This window comes from Ochotona curzoniae, unplaced genomic scaffold, assembly GCF_017591425.1.
Source record: "Ochotona curzoniae isolate NIBS_2020 unplaced genomic scaffold, NIBS_Ocur_1.0 contig_43, whole genome shotgun sequence".
Classification (NCBI taxonomy): Eukaryota; Metazoa; Chordata; class Mammalia; order Lagomorpha; family Ochotonidae; genus Ochotona; species Ochotona curzoniae.
The window spans coordinates 9,410,690-9,437,093 of NW_024466218.1; the positions used below are offsets into that span (position 1 = coordinate 9,410,690).

At 39.0% G+C, this 26,404-nt stretch overlaps 1 protein-coding gene across 1 annotated transcript in view; it reads right to left on the reverse strand.

The window, feature by feature from the left end:
* CCDC178 (coiled-coil domain containing 178) overlaps positions 1-26,404 on the reverse strand; it is a 301,909-nt gene that overhangs the window by 224,082 nt on the left and 51,423 nt on the right. Inside the window, exons 11-14 of the mRNA XM_040984659.1 lie at positions 23,819-24,002; positions 8,971-9,033; positions 7,745-7,906; positions 6,178-6,291 (exon numbers count right to left, since the gene is read on the reverse strand). Coding sequence (XP_040840593.1) covers positions 6,178-6,291; positions 7,745-7,906; positions 8,971-9,033; positions 23,819-24,002 — 523 coding nt within the window. The remainder of the gene's footprint in view (positions 1-6,177; positions 6,292-7,744; positions 7,907-8,970; positions 9,034-23,818; positions 24,003-26,404) is intronic.

Genomic DNA, 26,404 nt, shown 5'->3' on the forward strand with positions numbered 1-26,404 from the left:
GAGCTATTGAAAAGGAATGTGATTTCTTTTTCAATATTTATTGATTTGAAAAAGCCAGAGGGAAAGAGAAATACCTTTTGCCTACTTGTTCACTCCCTAATGTCTGTAACAGCTGAGGATGGGTAAGACCTAAATTAAGAGCCCAGTACTCTGCGGGGTCTCCCACATAGTTCCAGGAGTTTCTTGCTCCACAGCCCTCTCACATCTCACTACTCTGCCACTGCAGCTATGTTTAGGATGTATTCATGGCTGTCCCACTCCCTGCTTGCATCTCAACCAGATGGAGTGCTTCCTGAGAAAGCCACATTCTGCGTTTATTTTGTCATCTGCAACGTTTTCCAACATCTCACACATTGTACATGTTCTTTAGAAACCACAGTATTCAAAGGGAAGATGAAATTGACCTTTACCTAACTTCCAGCTCCTAGTACCTGCTACCACCCTCTTAGGAATTTCTACACACACAAACATGAGCACACACACACACACACACACACACACACACACACACTGGTTTTCATTGGAATTGTTTTATATTAGATATTCTATCTCTGGACATTTTTATTTCTTATAAATGAAACTAACATTCAGATACAAAAACCATGATGGTTTTTTATTCCAATGTTAAACACAAGTTCTCTCTTTGGTGACTTGTGTCACAGGTAATTAATAATACTGTTATGAGGAATAATCAAAATACATTTAGTGTCTCATTATCAAATACAGTATTTATTGGAAAATACTGGCAGGCACTCTATGTTCAGATTATAAAATGTTTTTATATATTTTTTAAAATTTTATTTTTGATTCAGTAAAACATTATCCTTAATGAGTATCTTTGTAATATCTTTAATAATAAAAATGAGTAAAAGTAAGGATGTTTTCATTGTACTACTAGAAAGCTTAGTGTTACTTTAGAATTCTTAGAAGCTATGGACCCTTGTCAAATACTCAGGTTAAGTGCCTTTTTATCTACTAATGAAGTGAATTATAGCACAAGTTTCTTATGCAGAATCATTTTCACATTTAAAAAAAACTGGTTTATGTATTATGTTTTATTACATTACAAAATTGGCTTACATAGTATAAAGATCTTGCCATTTAGTTCAAAAGTGGTATCAGCTATAAAAATTTTTTGTGCCATGGCTTTCAACAATGCTTTTATACTTATTCTTTAATTATAAAATGAGTTTGGAAATAGTTGATGTTTTCATGTGCTGTTTAACTAGTTCTTGTATGGAGACCGGTAAAACATTTTCATTTGTTCTTATTCCTAGCAACGCTTGAACCAATTAAACTTCCTCTATTATCACTGTTCTATCCTTATGAGATTTTTTTCTCCTTTGCCAGTTTTCATCATTTGTATTTTATAAATAAATCATACATTTCAGTTTTATTTTAAAACAACAAAAGACACTCAGCAAAGTAAAGAGGTGACTGACAGAATGGAAGACAGTATCAGCAAACTATAGATATAACAAAGGATTGATATCTAGGATATCTAAAAACTCAAGAAATTTAGTAATAGCAAAATGAGCAATCCTGTTAAGAAATGGGAGAAGGCAATCTTCAAATTATAAAATGCAAGAGGCCAACAGACACATGAGAATATGCACAGGAAAATGCAAATCAAGCCCTGGAGATTTTTCCTGATTTCAGTGAGAATGACTACCACACAAAAATTTTAAAATAACAAATTCTGTTTAGGATGTGGGGAAAAAATGTATTCTAATACACTATCAGTGGGAACATAAACTAGCACAAAAATATGGAAGACAATATGAAGATTACTCAGATATCTGAAAACAGATCTCCTATATGACTCAGCCATCCCTCTCCTAGGAATATACCTAAAGGAAATGAAATCAGCATATGGAAGAGTTGTCTGGAATCCCATGTTTGCAGCAGCTCAATGCATGATAGCTAAGCTATGGATTCAACCCAGATGTCTGTCTTCTGATAACTAGATAAAAGAAAACGCAGTTTACATATACACAATGGAACACTACTCAGCTCTCTGGAGCACAATCCCAGGTTCATCACCACTGAGTTATCTGAATCCATGAATAAGACACTAGATTTCTCCACCACAGAATGTAGATAAGAGCAAATTCTTCACAGGAAGATGAAATGAGTTACTTTATCCAAGTGCTTAGGACAAGGCCGAGGACACAGAAAACATTTATCAAATATTTATTATTGTTGCTGTTATCTTCCCAGGTAAATTATTGTATTTAGTTTGTGGTCTAGTATAGAACAAACTATTTAAAAATTATGTGATGACCCATATGCAGTCCACCAATAAATCCTACGGAGATTATCTTGATAATATCCCCAGTGTATAGCAAGATAAAGATAATGTGGCACTCTCCCACTATGCCCTCATACTCAATAATAATTTTTAAATGATATCATCAATATTAGATATAAAGATTTTCATGGAAGAAACATTTTTACTTTATAAAAATCCCTTAAGCTCTTTTAGGCATAGCCATTTGTTTTTGGTGCCTACTTGCCAACTCGTGGGTAAAATTAAGATAGTAGGGATGAACAATGATTTTAGTCTGCAGGTTATTTCTATCTTCAGTCTAGTATACTTCATGTCCTAACCTAACAGGGATAGGAGAGCAGTCAGTGAGTGCTACAATGTACCAGTTACGGGAAAATGTTCAGTATTTGAGTGATGCTTTGGGGACTCAATATAACACTGTAATTAATGCTATATCAACTTGATAATTGAAAGTCTGAGATTCAGAGGTTTAATAACTAGCTCAATATGATGCAGCTACAAAATGATGAAAACAGGTTGGAGATTAGATACCTCTGACACTTCCTTTTTTCTCTGTAGCTGGCAAATGAACTTTGGTCACCACTCTTGGAAGAATTCACATGAGATTTCAGCATATGTACTAGAAAAAGGCACATGGGACCTTTTCATATGGATCAAAGGAGACCCTTGCTACTCCAGAAATTAATTCATTCAACCTTGGATTGTATAAATGGGATGGCAAGTACTTCATGGATTGCTGTGACAAGCCAATGAAATAATGTGTATCTGCATTTGTCAGCACACTGAAATTAGCATCAATAACCAAACTCGCACTGATAGCACTGGATAAAGATAATGCCCTTGCTGGGAACATGAGTTTCTTTTCTGCTCTGAACTAGCTCACTGATTCTTCATTGCTGGAATAAATCATGTCATCCATTTGTGGATCTACTTTTGGAATCCCAGCATGCTTTCTTTCTTAAAAGTGCTTCAGCAAAGACACTCTGGTATCTGGTAATATCCTTTAGTCTACTCCTATTTGAGCCTTTGCTTATTGTTCAGCATAACTTGCTAAATCTTGGGGAACAGACTGGCACAGAAAAGTGATTCTGTTTATGAGGTCTGCCCCAGAGGCAGCCCCAGACAATCCTGACAATCAACCATGCCAACTCTTTTTGAAGGGATGAAATGCACTCACTATTCACAATCCTTTATACCTTTAGTCACCTTTCCCCAAGAATCCACTCCCTCTTTCCCCTGGAGAGTTGGGAACATGGTGACTCCTATACAGCAGGCACTAAATTGAGGTATAGCAAGGCAAACACTTTGCAGTTGGAATGTTTTCATTTTTTCCATTCTTTCTGTTGGGTTAAAAAGGATGCTGAAACTGCAAATTTGGGTTCAAGCACCACATCCCCGGGGAAAAGTGAAGTTTGCCTTTTTCTCACTGGTATTTTTGAAAATACTTTTGTTCTACAGCTAGGTAAAGTGGGGAAGAGATAGAAGGACATGAGAGGTAAGAAGGGTGACTTCAGAAAACTCAAGGGAGCCCCATCAGGCCTTCAGTGTGCACAGTACATGAGAATTCTGAAAATAAGGGATACGAGGTGTCTAACTGAAAGTTTTGCTTGTGGGGGAGTAAGATACCATTTACTTCAAGTTACAGTGCGCTATATGAAATAAAAGTACAAAGGTTCTTAAAACTTTTGGGTCTTGAATCATATTCAGTTTACTGAGATACTACTCTCATCAGCTGGGGATTGGAATGCTTGTCTTAGAAACCTTATTATATTCCACACAGTCTTCCCACAAACACATATACACACACACACACACACACACACACACACACACACACACACTATTCTCCCTAGAAAAACAGGATAAAATTTTATCATGTGAAGTCATTTCCGTAGCTTAGCTGGAAACTTAGAGTCTTTGTATACAAGACAAGTGGTAAGACAAACGGAAACAACCTAGATGATTCCTGAGGATCAAATCTGACTTGTGGTTGATTTAAAATGTAAAGAGTTATGTAATCTTTTTGAAATTAAATTTTTGTATTCTTAGTATTAATCCACACACTCTTTACATAATATATTATATTGAAATAACTGTTATATAAGTCACTTGAAAACAAAATTCTCTATCTGAAAATCAAAAATCTTGTTCATTTACAATTATATTTATGGTAAGTATGATATTTTATATTGAAAAATGTCAAACTGGTGATCGGGAACTGAGACAGTAGGCATACTTCCATCTGTTAAACTACAGTGAAATCGTGTTAATTTTTTTTTATTAAATTCAATATCAGCTTCTTTTTTTCTTCTTCTTCTTTTGTTCCTTCCCGCAACCCCCCCAGTCACTTTCCTCATTTCCTTTCTGTTTTAAATCAGACTGCTACAACAAAATACCCTAGGATGAGTAGTTTGTAAACTGAAATCTGTTTCTTGTGTTAAGGCTAAAAAATGCCCAAGAACAAGACACCAACAGAGTGTGCCCTGGCAGGGTCAGGGATGGTACAAGCAGACTCCCTGGGGTCTCTTTTATTGAAGAACTAATCTCATACTTAAGGGCCACTCACAGGCCTTGCTAAGTGGTTTATTATTATTATTATTATTAATTATTATTGTTATTAATTACCTCACTAATTCATAGGTCATACAGTAGCATCATTTTATTCAAGAAGCTTTTGAATTTCTTTTTCATTTCTTCAACAGCATGTTAGGCATTAAGTAGCCATGCTATTTAACTTCATGTTGTAAAATTTCTATTTTTCTTCCTTCTGTTGATTTTATTTTATGGCTTTTCAATTTAATGGGATTGAGGCATATTAGTGTGTAATGAGACTATCATATCCAGATGTAAAGATACAATGCAGTATACATCTCTACTATCAATCAAAGATGGACTCCCAGTGAATCTGTGAAATATATCTTGACAATAGGATGATGGACTGACTATCTGTCATTGTCCATACCTACAATATCAGGATACACTTAAATAGAAGGTTGATAAACTTAGGACTCTGTGAAGGACTATACTGCTATAATAATATGGGAGGAGTCAGTAGGGCAAGGGTGGGAAATCCCAGAGTTTATGGAACCAAATTACAAAATTAAAAAAAAAAAGAACTAACAAAAATAAAACAAATGATGCTTGCCAAGAAGAGTTTTGGAGGAACACCAAAACAGAGCACAGTGATTCCCCTGTTTCTTTTTCTTCTCCAGTCTCTGTTTCATTCCTTTGTTTTTCCTCTTAGCTTTCTCCTTTTCCTCTCTTTTCACTGCTCCCTGAGATTCCCAAGCAACAGGAGTCAGCATAAAACAATTACAGAAATCCAATTACCTCAAGAACCCAACTTCAATTGTATTTGCACTTGATGTGGATTAGGCTATCAGACCCTTTTACAGGCAGAAGCAGGAAAGACTCTATAAAGGGACATAGCCAGGAGCTTGAGCTGAAGGTATAGCATCATTTGGGATGTCTTCATTCCACACCAAGGGTGCCTTCCAATTCCAGCTTCTGCTAACACACACCTTGGGCGGCAGCAATGGCTCCAGCACTTGGGTCGCAGTGAGCCACACAGGAAAACCCAACTTGGCTCTAGGCTCTTGGATCTATCTAAAATCCAGCGCCAGCTACTGGAAATATCTGGGGAGTGGATCAGCAAAAGGGAGTTCCCTCCCCCTCTCGAAGAAAAAGGAAATAAATAAATAAAAGTTTAATAGAACTAAATGTGTACATGGAGGCCATATATAACTGTGTGTTCCTCTGTGTCCTGTCGCAAACAGTACAATCCGTTAGCAATAAGAAGCTTATCTCAAATTAAACTTGCTTAAATCATTTTTTGTATTCATAAAAAATATAAAGTCAAAATTATTTTGTAAAGTGACACTTCTCACCTCAGTTTCTGTTAGTGCTTCAAGGGTTTTTCTCCCTCTTTTCTTCAAGCTTTTCTTGGTTTTTTCCACCCTTCTTCTAACATTGGCTTTCTTCTCAAGTACCTCATTAAGTGTCTAGAAGACATCCAAGTATTCAGATGTACTGCATTTACCTGACAGTTTCTGTAATGGTTTAGACCAAATGTATCCAAGTGGCTATTTTTAAAAACAACAATTTTTACTTTGGAAAATCACCACACATGCCTTATAATATATACCATGATATGTAAAATCACAATATTCCATTTGCATTACTTGAGAATTAATTTTAGTAAAAAAAATCTATTATGCCATATAAAATCTTTTGTCAAATATAAATTATTAAGTCATTGTGAAGTGTGCCAAAATCTATTCCTTTCCAGTGCTTATTTTATGTATTTATTTTAATAAATACATATGCTATGTATTTATTAACTATTAAAATATAAAAAGTGATTATTGAATCATGAAAAAACACAAAATCATGACTTTCATAAAATAAGGGAAGAAAGTCACTATATTGATCATGTCTTGGAATGTGTTATTGTTCTTATTTAATTTTACTAAGCCTTTTGATGAAATTAAGAACTCTTTGATTAATGTAAGGTGAATTCATTATTAAAATCACTGTCCCACTAGATGCTAGCACCAGTGATGTATTTGTTACTTGAGCACAAGGATGGCATTTCAGACCCGAAATAAAGCAGTGCTCAGAACCTGTGGTTTTTCTGTCTGGTGATCTTGCAGACAATGCTCAGGCAGTCTGGGCTCACGTTATCTCCAGTCTGTAATGGTTTGTCTGGCTCATGAGGGAGACTTTACAAAACTAAGTACTTATAATAAGAGTACTTATAAATTATAATTTCTTTGATAAAGATATTTTGAAAATTATTAATGACCAAGAGTATCAATTTGCATCATCACTTTCAAAGAAAAACTTGACTCCTACACAAATGGCCCGAATACATTGAATGCACACCTTCCCTTAAGGGAAGGACAGGATGTATAACTCTCACCACACCCTCTGCGTTTCCAGAAGACTAACGACACGACCTGAACATATTTATCTACTAACTTTTGCTTTGGGAAGGGCTGGTCATATCAGTTACTGCCATTAGCTTGTAGCTTTGAAAATATTTTTTCACTTGGTCTTAACATTTGCAACACAGTCACAATTTACGACGAAAAAAAAGTGTCAAGATTCCTTACGCTATAGAAAGAATTCAAGAAACCACAGCTTCTGTATTCTGTTAAGAAGAATTGAAGACTCAGTTAAACTGACCACAGTGGGAAAAGACACCATTCAGCCACTTAAATACTACTTTTCCTAAGAGCATTCTTAAGAGCATGGGACCCAGGGCAGCGAATGCAGCTACACAGTATCACTGCAGACCAGTGGAGAGGTCCTGAAGCACTCATGTTACTTGGTTTGTCCATGTTTTTCCTGTGTGAAGCCAGAATTTTCCACAGAATTACATCAACTTGATACATGATTTACCAGTCTCAACATTCGTACAAATTGGGTTCTGGGTTAGCCATAAATGCTTACATTAGTTTGATCTTGGTGGATAGCTCTGATTCTTTCAGCTTCCTCTTCCATCTGACTTAGAGGTTCCTCCATGCCTGCAATGGTTAGGTTGTATATGGCTTTCTTTTGCAGAAGATCCTGCCTCTCCAGCAACTGAGATTCTTGAATGGAAAACATTCTTTTCTGCCAGCAAATATTTTAAATAATTTTAATTTTCATTCAGTTATTAATTAATTAAACATTTATTAACACTGATCCAGACACGTGTCAGGTAGTCATCTTTTTGTTATTTAAAAATCAAATACATGCCAGCATAGAAAAGAAATCAGTTCAAATACAGTTGATTAAAAAGGCATTGATTATCATTATAAGAAATGAGAGAAAAATTTAATGGGCAATAAAGCTAAAACATGCTTAAGTGGTTATAGGGAGACAGGAAGTTAGAGAACACAGTCCCAGGAACAAATAGTAGAATATATACAATGCCCGCCACCTAAGAACACATACAAATAATGAACAGGAAGTTAGTAAGAAAACGTTAGGCAGAAAGATTGTGGCATTGTTGTGCAGAAATACGCAGACATAATAAAAAAAATCACAAAATTCACGTTTACTTCAAAGAGAACCAAAGGTTCAGATAATCCCCAAGAATATGCTCCTATATTGTCTTGTAACTTGATTTCATTTTTCTTGTAACAAAAATTTCAAATATGTATATATTTCTGAAGGGGAGATATTCCAGATATGTGTTACAGATCAAACAAATCCCAAGCCGGATTTCAAAGAACATGCAAGTAGTAGATAAGAATTTTAAAATTCAGGTTGATTTTGCTGAACACAGTGCTTTAGATTCAAATCTGTGCTGCAGAAACACCACAGCATATTTTGCTTTCAGGGTTAAATAAAGAAATTTGAGAGAGACACTAAAAGTAAAGAAAATATAACATCATCACAAAACAAACCAAAGAGTTAGACACTTCAGAATAAGATCTCCCTGCCCTTTTACTAGACTGGCAGAAATTCCCATTAAGCTACAAAATGAGATATGTGTATGGGAGGTCAGTTTCTTTATGCATGAGCAGACACAGCTAGTTGTACACAGAGGGCAACTGTCATCAGCTAAGGAGAGAAAACTGCTGGCTTGCAAACCACGTAGTGACAAGATGCCTCATTACAGGCAAATTTAAAATGCTAAGTAAAAAGCAAATTAAAGGAAGAGTAAAATATTGAGACCAAATTAGTATTACCTGCATCACCATTCCAGCAGCCACTTGACTTCGAATAAGCTTTTTCAAGAAATCTTCTCTGCCCTGTATGTTATCAAATTTTTAAAAATGAGTTTTTAGTCACAGAATATGAATAAACACTTTCAAAATTGCTAACACAAGACATATTTTACTTATGTTGCAATAGAGTAAAACATCCATTAAAATTTGTGCATTATAAAATTTTTTAAAAAGCTTAGTGCTGCAAAAAATACAAAAATGATAAAAATAAAAGGAATATTTTTTTAAAAAGCTTAGTGTTGTTTGAGGCAAGATAATTATTTTACGTAACATTAAGACAAAATTACAAAATTTAGTTGCATTTAGTGCATACCTTATAGTCCAGAATATAGAAAAATGGAGTAATCAGAAAGTGAATCCTAGAAAGTCATCAGGTTCCTCATTTTAAAGTACTATCACACTGCTGTATTTCGTATTAATAGTTAATATTATGTTCCAAAATCAGCACAGTCAGCTTTGAAAAATAAGAAAAATACAATTCAAATGTGAAGTTTGAAAAATAATATCAACTTCTCCATTTGGTTATAAGTGATGTTATCTTTTTCACTTATTTTTCAGTAGCTCCTTGAAAGCTAGTGAGTTAAAAAAAAAAAATGTTGGATAAATTCTGCCTTTGGAAGTTGAACAAATTGTCCCAAGATTGTCGAGTATCCACAAAAAAAACAAGAATTGGAAGAACCATAAATTTCCTTCTGTTGCATAATTCTCTCTTACAGCTCCTTGAGTGAAGAGGTAGTTTGAATGTGCAGGGGTCCTCCAGATGTCAGAGCACGGTGAAGAACAGCAGAGCAACGTCAGAAGTGTCTCTATTACCAACTTCCTTACAGAATCACCCATCCTTGCCCAGAGTCTATAGAGCTAATGTGAAGAACAAGACTTTGGGCCTTTCTTTCAACTCAACCTGTGCTCCAGATGGAGCAACCCATTTGAATCATAATCTCCTAAAGTAAAGGAACAATCCCAAAGAAGGAAACAGGATGACAAATGAGGCATTATATTTAATATGTCACTCTTACTAGTTACATGGCCCAAATCTAAGCAAGTTATACACCTATGACAATAGCATGCTGGACACTTGGCCATTGTCCATACCTATAATATCAGGATACACTGAAATAGAATGACAGACTCAGGACTATTTATGAAGGACTATGCTATTGTAATAACATAGGGGAAAAGCGGGAGGGGGAGTTGGGGAGGCACTAAGAGAAACCCCAGAGCCTATGGAATTGTAACATAAAGGAATAATAAAAACAACACACAAACATGCACACACAAACAAGAAACAAAATTTAAAATACATCTATAGACTAGAGGAAAATACATAATTTCCAAGATAGAATGCTATATTGAACTTTCACTGAAACTAATTAAAAAGCAGGGGAGTGGAGAGATGAATTTTTGAATAGGTCAAAGGTGAAGCGGTGAATAACATATTATGCAGATTAAGAAAATTAATAAAGAATGTTAAGCAATACACATGCTTTAGAAATCTCCACCTAGCTGCAAATGGATTTCCTACATTATGCTTCTTTAAAAATCATTCATACATTCATTCAAGTTTTTTTAATCAACAACTAATAAGAGAGCAGCCCATTACTTAAACAAACATAAGCCTCTTAGGTAAGCTAATACAATGCAAAAATAACTTAAGGATATAAAGCTAAGACATAGTAGAAATTATAACAAAAATAGTTTAAGAATCAACAGGAAATCTGAAACCACAAGTGCAAGACAACTGTATTTGTTTTAAAATAAAGCCTCAACTGCACTTTTAAAAAAAACATATTTATTTATTTCTATTTTAAAGGCAGATTTACAGAGAGAAGGAGATAGAGAAACAAGGTCTTCCATCTGCTGGTTCATCCTGCAATGGCTGGAGCTGAGAAGACCCAAATCCGGGAGCCAGGAACCACTTCCAAGTTTCCCAGGTAGGGGCAGGAGCCAGAAACTTGAGCCATCCTCTGCTGCTTTCCCAAGCCACAAGCAGGGAGCTGCATGGGATGTGCAACAGCTCGGATACAAATGGGTACCCACATGGGATGCTGGTGCAACCAGCTGCCAGATTAGTCTGTTGAGCCGATGCTCTGACTCAAAAGTACACCTTTTAAAATCAATATTAACTCTATAAAATCAAATCAATCTGTTATCAGAGGACAAACCCACACTTTCCTTAGAGAGGTATTTGAAACTTCTTTTTAAAAACCTATTTATTGAATTGACCATTAGTTCACACCTCAAATGCCTGGGGTGGATTGAAGCGCTGAACTCGTCTCAGTCTCCCAGGTGCAGGGCAGGGCGCTAGTCACCTGACCCGCCACCTGCTGCCCGCTATGGCATTTCCTGGCAGAAAGCTGGAATCCGCAGAGGCAGGACTTGCACACAGCACTCCAATGGATATGCAGCCACTCCACATGGCATCTTAACAACTGTGCCAAAAGCACCATTCTAACTGGAAGCTTCCGTGTAGCATTTCAGAGAGGTTTTCCAGTTTCATCTCCTGCACTACCTCAAAATGTGTTGAACCAGGCAGGAAAGTCAAATATGGATTGATTACAAGAAAAAAAAGTACCTGTTCACACTTAGAACAGAGGGTACTTTCAGTGGACCATCTCTGCTACTGAAAATCTCATTGGTCCAGTGGAGCTCTAGCAACACACCAAGAAGAAAGGACGTTCCCAGGAAAATCATTGACTATTGAAGCCCCTCAAAGCAGCCTGGCAAGTGCCACAGACTGACTTGGTGAGCAATGGTGCCAGGAAGTGCCAGGCCCCAGAGGGTGGACATTTGTCTTCCCGTCTCAGTGTCACTAGAAGTGCCCCCTATACAGCTGACCCTGGAATGTTACACACTTGGGACCAACTCCTGTTACTGCCGGTGGAACCTATTGGCCCTAGGCAGAGAGATGGACTGAGCTTAACAACCTCGGCCAACCTCAGTGGGAGCCATGGGGTGAGAACAGACCTTCAGATCTGCTCCAAGCCAGATAAAGATGGCAAGACATTGTTCATGAGCTCAGCAGTCTTTGAATGTGAGAAGCCCTGGAAGCAAGTCGGGCCCTTTAAGCCAGGGCGTTAGCAGATCCCTAAAGGGAGACTAAGCAGTTAAATCTACCCAACACTATTAACGTCTTGTGTTTCCTTTATAATAAAACTACAAGGTATAAACTACCAACCATGATGGATAAAATATATTGCATTTACACTGTGCAGAATCACCCTATCTGATCTTTACAACATTCTTTTTGACCTGCAGTGAAATAGAGACACATAGATGATTGCCCCACACAGAAGGCTGGTTGAGATGGAAACAGGGCTTTAACTTATTGATTAAATATCTCAGGGCCATGAGATTCTCAGGACTTTTTAACATGATGGGAATTTTTAGGGTATAGCTTTGTGACATACACCAATATCCTTGCTGTGGTGCTCTCCAGGAAACTGGCACGTTCAGTTCTGTGACTCAGATCCCTTTGCTATACACGGGGCTGAAGGTGGACACTTAGGGTGGGGCAGGTGCCAATCTAGTGTTGCTGCCAGAGTTCGCTCTGAAACAAAATCTGCTGGGAAAGTGGGGAGCTAGGAAAAGTTTCTACCTTTTAATGATGCAACATGAATTATGTAGCTGCCTAGAACAGAATCAGGATTAAATGAATACAAATTACCAGGAGGCAGAATTAACATAAGAACTAGAGTGCGGTATGCTTAGAAAAATACTGATTGCACCATCATTGAAAATGTTCAGAAAGATAAACTGGAGAATGACAAAGAGCTCACAGTGGTTGTGAAAATGTTTCCTGGTTTAATAATGTGAGAATCAGACAAGCACAGTCTAGAGAGCCTTGCAAAGACAGGTGTGTATATGCAGTCATGATGTTAGGGGACTATATGTTGACTGAAAACTTGTGCACATGGATTGAGGATAATGAAAATTAGGACAAGCTCTGATAGGCTGTGCAAAAAGCAGGTGGCCTGTGAATGCACGCATATGTGTGTGTAAGTTTACCATCATATCCATGTACTGAAGTAACTCCCAGCACCACTTTCCAATCTGGGAAAACCAGGGCCATGAAAGGGATGTCACGTGACTAACTCTTGAGACAAGAACAAGCTCCCAGGACTGCCTGAGAGTGTAGCTTGGGCCCAGTCTGCAGCACTTTACAGAAAGCACTGTTTCCTCTCTTTCCATTCATGTCACAGAATATTTGCCGAGTAAATCATTTATGTACATGCGGAAGTAAGCCAGCAACCAGAATTTTAAATTTCTAGGTTGCAAAAACAACTGTATATGTCTGGAGTCCTTTTGAACTCCAAAAAATGTTTTTAATCTCTTTCAAAGAGGGATCTTTTGAAAGCTCATGGAACTCTGTATTATGAAAAAACTATAGAGAGATTTAAAATTTGTGCATGGATATTAATTTATATTTAAATATTTACTTCTTTGATTTCAAGAGGAGAGAGAGTTCTTCCATTTGTTGCTTCACTCTCCAAGTGACCGCAGCAGCCTGAAATGAGCCAGAGCCAGGCTGAATCCAGAGCCCCCTCCTAGGTGGCAGGGAACCAATTATTAGGGCCAAAATCTACTGCCTCCCAGGGTGCATATCAACAGAAGGGCAAAGGGAACCACAGTAAGTTGGTCCTTGGAAATAGAATGCAGCAGAGTGCAGAGTTAACCAGTGTACCAAATACTTACCCTGAAAATGTATCTTTAAGTTTCAATTTTGCATGAGCTTTTGGAAGACCCCCTCAAAGAGAGAGAAAGAGAGAGACAGAGAGAGACAGAGAGAGAGAGAGAAAGAGAGAGAGAAGGAAAGAAGGAAGGAATGAGCGAACAAACGAACGAATAGTACATTCTGATTTTCTAATCACACTGGTTTTCCTTCCTGGTTAGCATCTTGAAGATGGCAAGTGCTACAGGACAGTTTTCCTGAGATGTGAAGTCAGATGTGATATGAAAGACACTGAGCTCTAACTTTGTAGCGCGTGCACAATCTATTCCTGGCTATGTGAACCAGAAGACCTAAAATGCTCAAATAGGGCCTGGTGTGATAAAGCTAAATTGTTGCCTTACACGCACTGGGATCCCATTTCCATATAGGCCCTGGTTTGTGTCCCAGCTGCTCCACTTCCCATCCAGCTCCCTGCTTGTGGCCTGGGAAGCAGTGAAGACTGTAAAGGATGGCCCACAGCCTTGAGACCCTGCACCAGTATGGCAGTCCTGGAGGAATCTCCTAATTTCTGACTTCCGATTGGCTGGGCTGCAGCCAATGAAGACATATGGACAGTGAACCAGTGGACAGAAGACATTTCTGTGTTTTCTTCTCTCTGTAAATCTGCCTTCCCAATGACAAAAATAAAATAAATCTTTCAAAAAGAAAAAAAGATACTCAAATCCCATAACGAAGTGCCTGGGTTCTGGCTCTGGCTACAGCTCCCCTTTTCAGATTAATGTCAAGTCCAAGATGCAGTGGGGAGAGGTCAAACCACTGGATCCCTGCTAGTAGGATGTGACACCTGGACTGCATTCCTAGCTGTCAGGTTCACCTGGGTCTCAGTGCCAATCATTGTGGGCATGTGGGGAATGCTGTCATATCTTGAATTCCCTCTCTGAATCTCTCTCTGCCTCTTAAATAATAATAAATACAACTACACATCTGCCTTAGCTTAGCTGTATAGTTTAAAAGCTTGATGAACTGATGAAAAGCTCGGGGAGCATGACCTATGCACCATCTCATGCCAGGCTTGGTAAGGGGCATCAAAGTTCAGATAAGTTGCCAGTTCCCAGCTGTTCCAGCACTGTATCCTACCAACAATTACTTAGAGATTCTCAATCCACTGGGTGAAAATGTCTGGGAAAAAGAAACGGCAGCTCCTAATGAATCATTCACCTGATTACACATTCATTATAAAGAGGAAATGGATAAACTTGTTGGCCGTGGGTCATAACTTTAACTGCATGATTAAAATGAATATCTGTGGTAATGAGACATACATGTGCTTTTGGGCATGTTTAATTGAAACAATATTATGCTTATGTAACAATCCTCTCAAAAGTATTTCACCCGAATTTCATCACAAACAGAGTGCCCACACTGAGAGAAGCCCCGGAAAGCAAGAGGTCTAGACTGTCAAGGAATGTCAGTGTGAGGAAATGTGTATTTCAAAGAGTCTTTCAGATTCAAGCAAGCTGTTGAATCTTTCAGTGGAGGCATAACAAAGAAAAGAGTAACATATCAAGCCAGAGTATGCTAACCACTTTTACTTGCTCATTACACAATGTATATACGGTTCAAAAAAAATCATCATTATATTGGTATAGGATATTTTGAATATCCTCTGCCAATATCCTATACCAGTGACAGGACACACCTGCTACTATACATATCCTATAAGCATTCAAACTGTCCTATAAACAGTCAAACACATAACATGCTAAAAATTTTAAAGTTACAACAGATAAGTGCAATAATGCACGTTACCCAATTACAAGCACCAAACAAGGGGAAGATAAACTTGGACGTAAACTTGGACGTGAGTTACAGAAGTGTGTCGGTCCTCTAATTGCCTGGTAGCTCCAAGTCTATTTTAACCTGGTAGGTGATGCTGGAGTCGGATACTGTGACATTTTCATTCACCAATTGGGTGAATTCAGGCTGCATGGACACAGGGCGGCGGAAGGGCATAGAGGGCACAGCAAGGGGCTCCACACCCTTGTCCTGGGACCCTTGTCATTTCTCCACCTGCACGGCTGCCGTCAGGGAGTGTGTGCAGAAGCGAGGGCCCCTGCTCCTGCGCCACGGGTTCTCTGTCCTTCAACGTCTGTAAAGTTCCATCTAGCAGCCGACAGGGACACACCTGCTACTATACACTGCCATTATGCTTTTGGGGAGGGTAGCGGCCTGTATGAGTGTCCCTTCCTTGAGCACTCCTCTAAGGCCCTCTGGGCAGAGGCTGCTTCTCACATTACCTGCTTCTGTATTCTTCAGATCAGGAGTTAGCAAATGTCTTTGGGAAGGACAGAAGAGAAAGAAAACATTTTAAATTTTGCAGGCCATAAGATCCCTATTACAATCACTCGATCGATTCTTCTTTGGAGAAAGAATAAAAGATCAAAAGATCATTCTGAACAGCTGTAAAAGGGTGGGATAACATCTCAGAGGCTGGAAAGAGACAGCGCTTACACTCACCTTTGACCCACTATTTGGTTCTAGCAACAAGAAACCAGAAGGTGGCAGCAGAGAGCTATGCTCCAGGAAGAGACTCCTGTATTAGGATGGAAGACAGCTAAGATGAACAGTGAGTACTGGGTGTGCAGAACTCACTTTACAAAAAAAATGGGGGAAGCAAACAGCAACTAGAAATGGACCTAAGCTCAGAGTCAAGCAAATCACATCAGCTCACTTTGTAGTGACAGCACTATGAGAAAATGAGAGAATTCATGTTATGTAAGGCTTGAGATTGGGGACAAAAGAAAAATTGGAAATCTTAAAGCAAAATCTGAGGATTTAGAAAGCAACCAAGATATCCTGAAACAATGGGACATGATAATTATGGGTTTGACTGTGCATTTTTATGACACTTTTGTTTGCCACAGCCCTACCTTATAGATGCTTGATATGCTTTTCTCTGTAAATATGTTAAGATGCTTCGTGTGCGTGTCTGTGTGTAAGAGAAAGAGAGAGAGACAGAGAGAGAGAGAGATAACATGCAGAGGTTTTGTTCTTAAATAAAAACATTGAAAAAGTCTTAAAGATTAAGTTAGTCTGAATCCATGTTGGAAAGCTCAATGGGGTGTGTGACTGACTGGATCAGTCTGCTGTATATACTGGCAAACATGGAAACCCGGGCAGGGGGGCAGAACTGGTGAGGGTCATTGCGGGTTGCTCTGACTAGGCTGCAGCTCCCACTGGTTTTTGTGAAGGCCAAGTCTGTGGTGGGCAGGAATGGGCTGCAACACCCATTGGTTTGTACAAAAGACAGGGCTGAAGACAGAACTGACACAGCAGCTGCAACACCTCAGATCTGGAGTCACCTCAGATGACATTTCTATGGAGATCCCAGCAACTGAATCACTGGACTCAGAACTCCAACCATGGAGAGAATTGCAGGTTCCACAGTCTGACCATGGAGGGCATGTGTTATACCTGGGCCTACTCAGTGGCTTATATGGAGCAGTGGACAGCATACCAAGGTGCACATGGAGGACATGGCAATACACTGGAGTGTGCAGAGAACACCTAATACCACAGCAGAGGATGGAGGACAGAACAAAGCAATCATCTACCCCAGCCAAGTGTTGGCAGTGAATAACTGGGCAAATGGAGACTCTAAGGTGGACTATTTCAACCAGTGGATTTTGAAGAGATTTCATCATGCTTGGAGTGTCAAGATCAGCAGTAATTCAGAACTGCTGAGTTATCAAAACCTCATGAGCAGGACCCTGGGAACATGCACCACATCAAGGACCCTGCGATGATGCTGGGTGGCTGTCCTCCACCGCAGGGTGCAGAGGCAGTTGGGAGGCCATGTGTGGCTTCTCCCCCACCGACCCCCTCTCCCAAATTTAGGAAGGAAAAAAATGAGATTGTGGAAATAATGGTCTCACCCTCCTTTTTGCAGACCTTGGTCCCTCTGCACCATAATCAACTATGTAAAAACAATCAAACATAAAAATAATTAAAACATGAAAACAATAAATTACTCTGAATCTTCAAGCAGTGTGCACTGTGGCTTTTTGGTGTGATTGCACTTTTGGTTTCTGAGTTTAAAATTGCTATCTTTGGGGCCCGGCGCGGTGGCGCAAGTGGTTAAAGGTCCTCGCCTCACACACCCGGGATCCCATATGGGCGCCGGTTCTAATCCCGGCAGCCCCGCTTCCCTTCCAGCTCCCTGCCTGTGGCCTGGGAAAGCAGTCGAGGACGGCCCAGGGCTTTGGGACCCTGCATCCGCATGGGAGACCCGGAAGAGGCTCCTGGCTTCGGATCGGCATAGTATCGGCCGTTGCGCTCACTTGGGGAGTGAATCATCGGACGGAAGATCTTCCTCTCTGTCTCTCCTCTCTGTATATCCGCCTTTCCAATGAAAAAATAATAAAAATAAATCTTTAAAAAAAAAATTGCTATCTTTGGTAGACTCAGCCTCTGCCTCTGAAAGAAGGCAAAAGTCACATTAGATTTTAGGATTCTTTTTTGAATTTGTTTATAATTTTTTCTGCTCTTCATATGTTTTTCTATTCTTGAGGGTTTTTTTTAAGATTCCTTTTTGAATTAACTTATTTTTCCTGATATTCATATTTTTAACTAATTGTCTATTCTTTAGAGGTTTTGCATATGTAAATCTTCTGTGATTATGTCCAACTTCACATGCATTGGGCTACGAACACTGAATGTCTACTTCGCTCCAAGCACTCGGCGTTGGTGACGCGGCAATGGACTGTATTTCCTGATAGCTGGTTGGTAGCAGATATCCTAAATACACAGCTCTGCTGGCTTTCTTCATCTCTATTATATGGCTAGTTGCTTGAAAATCTATTTTTAGAAATAATGTTGCTGAGTCAAAGTTCTTCAGGTCTGCTGACAAATCGTACTCCAGAACAGTCCAAATTTACACTAGGTTGGCTATTCCCAAGCACATGAGCTGTTTCACAATATCGCTCCATCCTTATCAAATGTCACTGGCCACACAAGCAAACTGGGATAACAATGCATTCCTGTCTGTGACATTATTGAAGGAGATAAAGATAATGGACTTACTAAGCAGTTTCCCAAAGGATTCATTACTTGCTGTTTCATTTAGAATGTACATGTATCACATGTATCAGGAAACATCCTCAAAAATCATTTGTGTAAGACTTTGAAAACTATTTTATGCTTATGTGGAATATTTTTCATATGAGTCACTCCTAATATTTTAAGGCTGTATTATCTGTGAGGCTCCAGATTAAATGTTTTATGTCAGCTCTGATTTGTTTATCACATAGAGGTCCAATGCCGTATTGTCATGTTCATGTAAGAAATGAGAGACTCAGGCTAAGGAATGGTTAAGTGTATCCCCGCTATGCTTATGGTGGACAGAACTGGCTCTCAAATTAAGAAACATATGACTCTGAGTTCCATGCTCTTTCCACCCAGACATTATTTCCTGGAACATGGGAGAAAAAAAAAAGCAGAAAATTCAGAGAATTAAATAGAAATACTGAAGTCAATTTACCACCTGCTTTCAGGCAAACAAAGCACTGACCCGACACTATGGAGAAGGAAACTGTTCCCATGTTATTAACAGCAAGTGAAATGATGTCTCACGATGTCCTCCAAAGGTTTGTACCATCAACCTCCAGGCAAGTACGATGCTTTATCATTATCATCATATTTTCTGCATCTATTTATTCCTGCAACAATGTGTCAGGAAACTGAACTTGTCTGATGCTCAACCCAGGACTACAGCGCAGTCACCTGAAGCACTTGGAGTCCACTACCCCCCACATCCCTTTCACTTCCCTCTATCCTGCTACCATTTCCCATGAGCATGAGTAGATGTTGCCAACATTTCAGACAATGATTTCCTCTTAGCCCAGTGTAGGCAAAGTATGCTGCCTGAGAAGGGAAAAAGAAAATTCATCCTAAGTTAAAAATTAATGAAATTGGGTCAGTGTTATGGCATGGCAGGTCAATTGCCGCTTTTGACATGGCATCCTGTATGAGGCACGGGTTCATATTCTGGCTGCTCCATTTCTGATCCAGCTCCCTGTTTCTGCATGTTGGAAAGCACTGGACGATGGTCCAAGTGCTCGGGTCCCTGTTCCCCACATGAGAAACAAAGAAGACGCTCTTCTCTCCTGGCTCTGCCCTGGCATAAACCTAGGCTCTGCAGCAATTTGATGAGTCACCCAGAAAACGGAAGACACTCTTGCATACTCGTTTGCTCCCACTCTCTACCTCTGCAATTATTTGTTTAAAAAACAGAAAGAAAGAAGGAAAGAAAGAAAAGACAGAAACAAGCAAAAGCATGCAAGACCAAAGATGTAATTACAGATATGTACAGAAAAATGAGGAGTGATTGTGGGCAGCATAGATGATGCTGAGCTTCTAGGCTGCTTATGTTAAAGGAAGACAAGAAAGTTCAAAGCAAGTTTAATTATTAATACAGAAGTAATATAATATTATCAATAAAAATTAAATTTTATATAGTTCTAAAATCTAAGATAAAGTAGTTGCATACTTTTTTTATTATCTTAACAACATGATCAGTTTTGTTAATGGTTTAAAAGATACAGCAGCAATGATCAATTTGGCCATTACTGTAATGAAACTTTATTAAAATCAAAGTTATAATATAGATTCATAATTCAATAAAGAATAACATTCTCTTGACCCAACTTACTATAAGACACAAATGCTTCAAAATAAAAACTAATTAAGTTTTAGATTTTTAGAGCTCCTTTGTTCTGTTGACTGAACTAAAGATGCTATAAGAGGTCTTTACTGGGCCCAACTCAATGGCTCAATGGCTCAGTCCTTACTTTGCATGAGATGGGATTCCATATGGGTGCTGGTTCCTTTCCAGGCTGCTCCACTTCCCATTCAGGGCTCCACTTATGGCCTCAGAAAGTAATAGAGAATGGACACAAAGCTTTGGACACTAAAACCCTGAACCTGTGTGGGAAACTGGAAGAAGCTCCTAGCTCCTGGTTTTAGATTGGCTCAGTTTTGGCTGATGCAGCCACTTGGGAATTGGACCAGTGCACAGGAGATTTTCCGTCTCTTCTCTCTATGGGCCTGCCTTTCCCAGAAAAATAAACAAGTCTTTAAAAAAAGAAGAAGTTTTTACTGGCAAAAAAAGTTATGTATTTAAAGAAAGCTTTAAAAAAAAATAAGATTCTGATTTCTATTGTACTCAAATGAAGTCTGAAACTGGTCTCAGTGGTGAACAAGGACAGTGGTCCCCTGTTACCCATAGGGATAATAGGGACACCTGAAACTAGGTGGTATCATACTTGATCATATTTTCCTGTCCATACACTCTTACAATAAAGTTTAATGTAAAACTGAGCATAGTACAAATTTGACATAGTACAATAACAACAAAACAGATTAGGTATTAACAATGCACCAAAATAAAATTGCCAGCATCACTACTTTAGTTCTACTTTAGTTCTTTGGAGCCACAACTAACTGGCACACTTGAACATAACTACTGAAAAACCTTGGCATTAACGACAGCTACTAGACTCTGCAGTGATTAATGGGTGGGTAGGACATACAGCATGCAAATACTCAACGAAGGAGTCATTGATCCACGTTCTGGGTGATATAGACTGAAATGTGAGATTTAATCATGCTACTGAGAATGATGCTCACCTTTAAACATAACAATTGCTTATGTCTGGAGTTTTCCATTTAATATTTTCAGCCCTCGGTTGACTGTGACTAACTGAAACCATAAAAAGTGAAACCACAGAAAAAGGTAGGGTGGGGGAAACTGTTGCAGTGTTTGAAAGAACCATAATTACTACTCCCCACTGTACCATTTGGGATTTGTTAAAATGCAGTTCTCGGTCAGTCATAGACCTATGGACTCTAAAGTCACAGATTGTGCACTAGTTCATTTTAAGAACATAGTGCATTGACTTTTTCCAGCATGAAAACTGCCACCTTTACTTGTATCCTTTGAATTTCTGAGTTTGAATCTATTATTTGTTAGAGGATTCTTTCAGTGTCCTATGCTCTACTTCAGGTGTAGCATCGCATATCTTGATCTCCAACCTCTACACAGATAAAAACTAAGCTACTCTGGACAAGTCTCTTCACTACCCCTAACGCTAATCTTGATTAAATGTTCACAATATAATGAATATTAAGTTAATTTAAATAAACATTACACTAATATGTAAAAGTGTTCAACATAAAATAGGCATTAAGAACATTCCATATTTTACCTCATTCAAGGAAAAACATCAGAGACTATTACAGTTTGCAAAACACATTCAACTGAAGAATTGGAAAGTACTTAATATCTGGTGAAAGCTTTCAAGGTTTTTTGATATAATGCCATGTTCTTAATTGTTGATGCTTCCTGTTCCTTCTATCATCGCCATAATTAAATATATGTTACTATTTGACTGACTACTCTGTTATCTCATTTGGCTCATTTTCTCCTGAGATTTGACCAAGCATTTTCTTCTTCTTTTTTTTTTTTCTTTTCTGAATAGCTGAGTTACTGGGATTGAAGGAAGAGAAATCAAGATAAACCATCTTTAAAGTTGGAAAAATCAAGAAGTTGCTAGACATCCTTGACGGTTGTGATTGCTACTATGATGAGATTGCCTAAACTGGCACAGGCATTTAGCCTAGCAGTTGGGCCTCCGGTTAGGACTTTCACATCCCACACTTGGCTGCTCCCCTCCCAATGCTGAGTTCTTTCTAAGGCACACCTGCGAAGCAGCAGGTGGCAGTTCTGTTGTTAGCTCCCTACACTCACATGGGAGACAAGTATTGATATCCTGATTTCTGCTTTTGATGTGGCCTGGCCCAGCCCCAGCTGTTGCAGGAGCTGGGGACGTAGGACAATGAATGTGAGATTTTTTTCAATTTGTATTTTTTAATCTATCTCTTAAACTCATTCTTAAATTCTATTTCCAGGGATACATTTCAATGAGCTCCATTTTATGGCAATAAGGATAATAAACGAAAATAATCCTATGCAGCATTTTTAAAGACATGAGTGCCTAAGATGAATGAAACAATATGTTTGAGGAATTAAATGTAATCTGCGACATCTATGGGAGAAACAAAAATGATAGCAAGAACATCTCTTACTTGAAAAAATGTTAAAAATGCAAGAGCAAATGGCCAAGTGAGCAGAAGGTGATGTCTACGCTGGTATCCTCAATGACAACAAATGGGTGCCCAGGGATTAATTTAATATTTAATAACAAAAGATTTAAATGATAAATGTCATCTACAGTAATACTTTGTATGTTATGTCACATAATCATATTCCTTATATTTTAAAATAAAATGTCAGTATATATTTTACTTGTTTACTACTATTATAACATGAAATGTGACAAATTCATTGACTATCCCCTGGGAGAGACATAACCACACTACATGGGGTCAATTAAAATAGGGTAGCTTCAGTGTAGAAGCAAAACCCCAGAATGGGGTTTCTCAGAATGGAAGCATTTACCAGAGGACACTCCACATGTTCTAGATGTGTAGGACCCAAAGTCAAGTCTTTATTGAAGATAGTGCTAGCCACAGGTGTCAGGAAACTTCATGCTCATTACTATGAAAATCACAGAGATAAGATAAGGATGGGTATAATATGTGATAAATAAAGAATGTCTACTGAAGTGGGCCTCCAGTGCCATAAAATGGGGCAGACTTTGCTAGTCTCAAGAAAATATAATGTAGAGTAGCTGCTCATCACAATTCTTACTTAGGAGTGGGTTTAAGGGATGTAGGCAGTTCTTCCTGCAGCGCTGCATTCCATACACTGTCCTGTGCTTTGCCTCACAGAGCTTACAGGTCTGCTATCGGTACCCTATTCCTGGAGGAAAGGGAGCCAAGCGCCACACTCCTGGTCCGTGGTAACAGGGAAAGGAGACAAAGTGTTGACGAGCCCCACTGAGCTTCCTCATCCTCCTTCAGTGGGACCTTCCAATGGGGAGATTTCTTTTTTGATTGATCAGAGGTATTTCTGATAAGACTGTTACATTAAAATCTAACTTCAAGGTTAAATCAACAGAACTCAGGTTACTCTTTTTTTTTTTTTTTGCTCACAACCAAGAGAAAGGCAGAAACACTCACTTTGAATCTTCTTCTCACTTCCGATATCTTATCATCCAATTCTTCTGTCTTATGTTTGATGAGGTGGTAAACAGCACTGATGTGGTAGGCCTCCATGTAGAGCTGCTTGAGATAAACATTATTCTTCGACTTCAGTTTCAACAAAGATTGGATTTCAGACTCATGCTCCGCTTTTTTTCTTATGCTGTAGAAACAGAGCAAGATATTAATACAATTAATTCAAGGGAGCATATATTTAGGAATATATATTTAATACTAATGAAACATGAACAAGATTGTATTTTATGCTGCTGAAAATACAATATAGCCTAAACATTTGTTAAAGTTTGAGTGTGTTAATGTTTGTTAAAATCTGGGACAGAAACTATGTCCCAATATTTCATTTATTTTTGTATTTCTCCTTATGGCTATTTCTATTTGTCACGTGCTCAGTCTCAAAGATTTAAGACCATCAGTAAGATAAGCCTTTGATCAAAATTCTTCCAGACTTCCTTTTTTACTTTCCATAAAAGTGATTTTTACTAAAGAACACACTTCAAATGGATGAGTATAAACCAAACATCCTGGAACAAGCCACATTCAGTGCTAGTGCCTTTGGGAGGATGACCCGTGCACTGTAAGATGTTCTGCAGCATCTTCCCAGTAGGTGCAGACATTGTACACTTCCATTGCAGCAGATCAAGACTCAGAAGACAATGACAAATGTCTACTACTAAGAATTAAAAATCATCCTTTTTGGAAATTATGCAACTAAAGCAATACTTCTAAACCCAAATGCACTGTATAATGGAGTGTCTACTAGAGGCTCTGTGTTTCCAGAAAATCTGGTTTCATTAGTCTTGGGTAAAGACCCAAGCTTAGTATTTTCATACATTCCAGACAAACTACTGAATCTAACTAGAATGTACTTCTCAAGCTCGAGTATGTATAAAGTCTTTATGGAAAGCATGTGAAGTCACAGCCTCCTGAAGTTCACACTCAGGCATCAATCTGTGATTGAGTAGAGGATAGAATGAACCAGTGAAGATGCTCCCAGTTGATGTTCATGACAGTCGCCCATCACACTTTTCTCAAATAGCGCTGCTTCTGTAGTGTGAGGTTGGGATGCAGGCTGAGTATCGGGGACCTATTCTTAGCAACAGTAGTGCTGAAAAGTTATCACAGATAAATAGTAAAGTAGTGTTTAGGGGCAAGTAATAGTAGTAGCAATACAAGAGTGCTAAGTAGTGACAAGGGAGCTTCTTAACTGTTAGCATAACCGGTATTTTTGGCTTCTGTAATCATTGCTTGACTGCTACATAAAGAACAGGACTGATGCCATGATAGGCCTAAGGTTGGGGAGTAGTCCTAAGTTTCACTTTAAAGTCTCATTTTCCTCAGAGTGATGGAGTTGGCAGGGGGAAACGACCTTGGAGATGGGCCAATCAGGGGTATCCGCACGTCTGCAAATGGAATGTGGTCTGCATTGGTATGGGTAGCACGGGAATGTGGCCTCCACTAGTACGAGTCATACATGACCAAGAGAAGGACTGCGCAGCTCGCTGGAGACGTGTAGTACGTGACTAAGAGGGGATTAAAAACGGTTCGAAGAGACAAGTGGAGTCCTTGTCAAGATTCCACTGTGTTGGAAGACTCGGACCCTAGCTCAACGTAGCAATAAAGTTTCTTTGCTTTTGCATTGTTACGTGTAGAACTTGTCCATCTGTGGTTCGGGGATCTTTTGGTTCTAACACTTCTAAGAATACTGTCAGGCTAAATATGGATAGCAAACACTTATGTAACAGAATATGGAGACCACTGAATTAATATGGTTGCATTAGGTGGAAGTAGGAACTAAGAGAAAGGAGTAAATATAATCAATGAGGAGCTGAACCTACCCAGCATGTTTCCCTATCTTGGTTAGGATGTTAAGGATGATGTAGAAACATGCAACAGACAGAGCTAGGCTTCCAAATGAAATAACCTCCTGTGCAAAATGAAAATGGGGCTGCAAATCCATCAGCAGCCCCAGGCAGCAGAACACTGTCTGGAGGCATCCCGCCAGATGAGGAGCGAGGGCAAGGCTGGTGCATTCATGGCAGGTCTCTGCCTGAGTTCAGGCCAGGGCAGTGACTGAGAAGAGTGACAGCATTGAGAAGAACAGTTCCGGAGTCCAAGAACCCAAATCAGCCGCTAAGTTAGCATGCACTTCATTTTAGAACGATCACTGGGGATCTGAAAAGAACACCAGAACTGAAGCCATGCTGGTGCACTGGGATCAAGTTGGGTCAGGGAAAAGCAATGACAGGCTTCCAACTACAAGGAGATGAGCGAGAATCAGCATGCATATGAGACCAGTGTGCATCTGTGTGTCGCTGTGTGTGTGTGTGTGTGAGAGAGAGAGACAGAGAGAGAGAGAGAATGCGAGTAAGAGTGAAAGAAGGGGGTAGGATAAGGGGAGGGAGGAATATGAAGAATATCAATCTGCTTGGGGCAGGTGTTTTAGTACTGTTGGTTTAGCTACTTGAACCCCTGCAAGCCAGATGGAAGGCCCAATGAAGTTCTTGGCTTCTCCCAGCCATATCTCTCATGACCATTGAGTGGGGG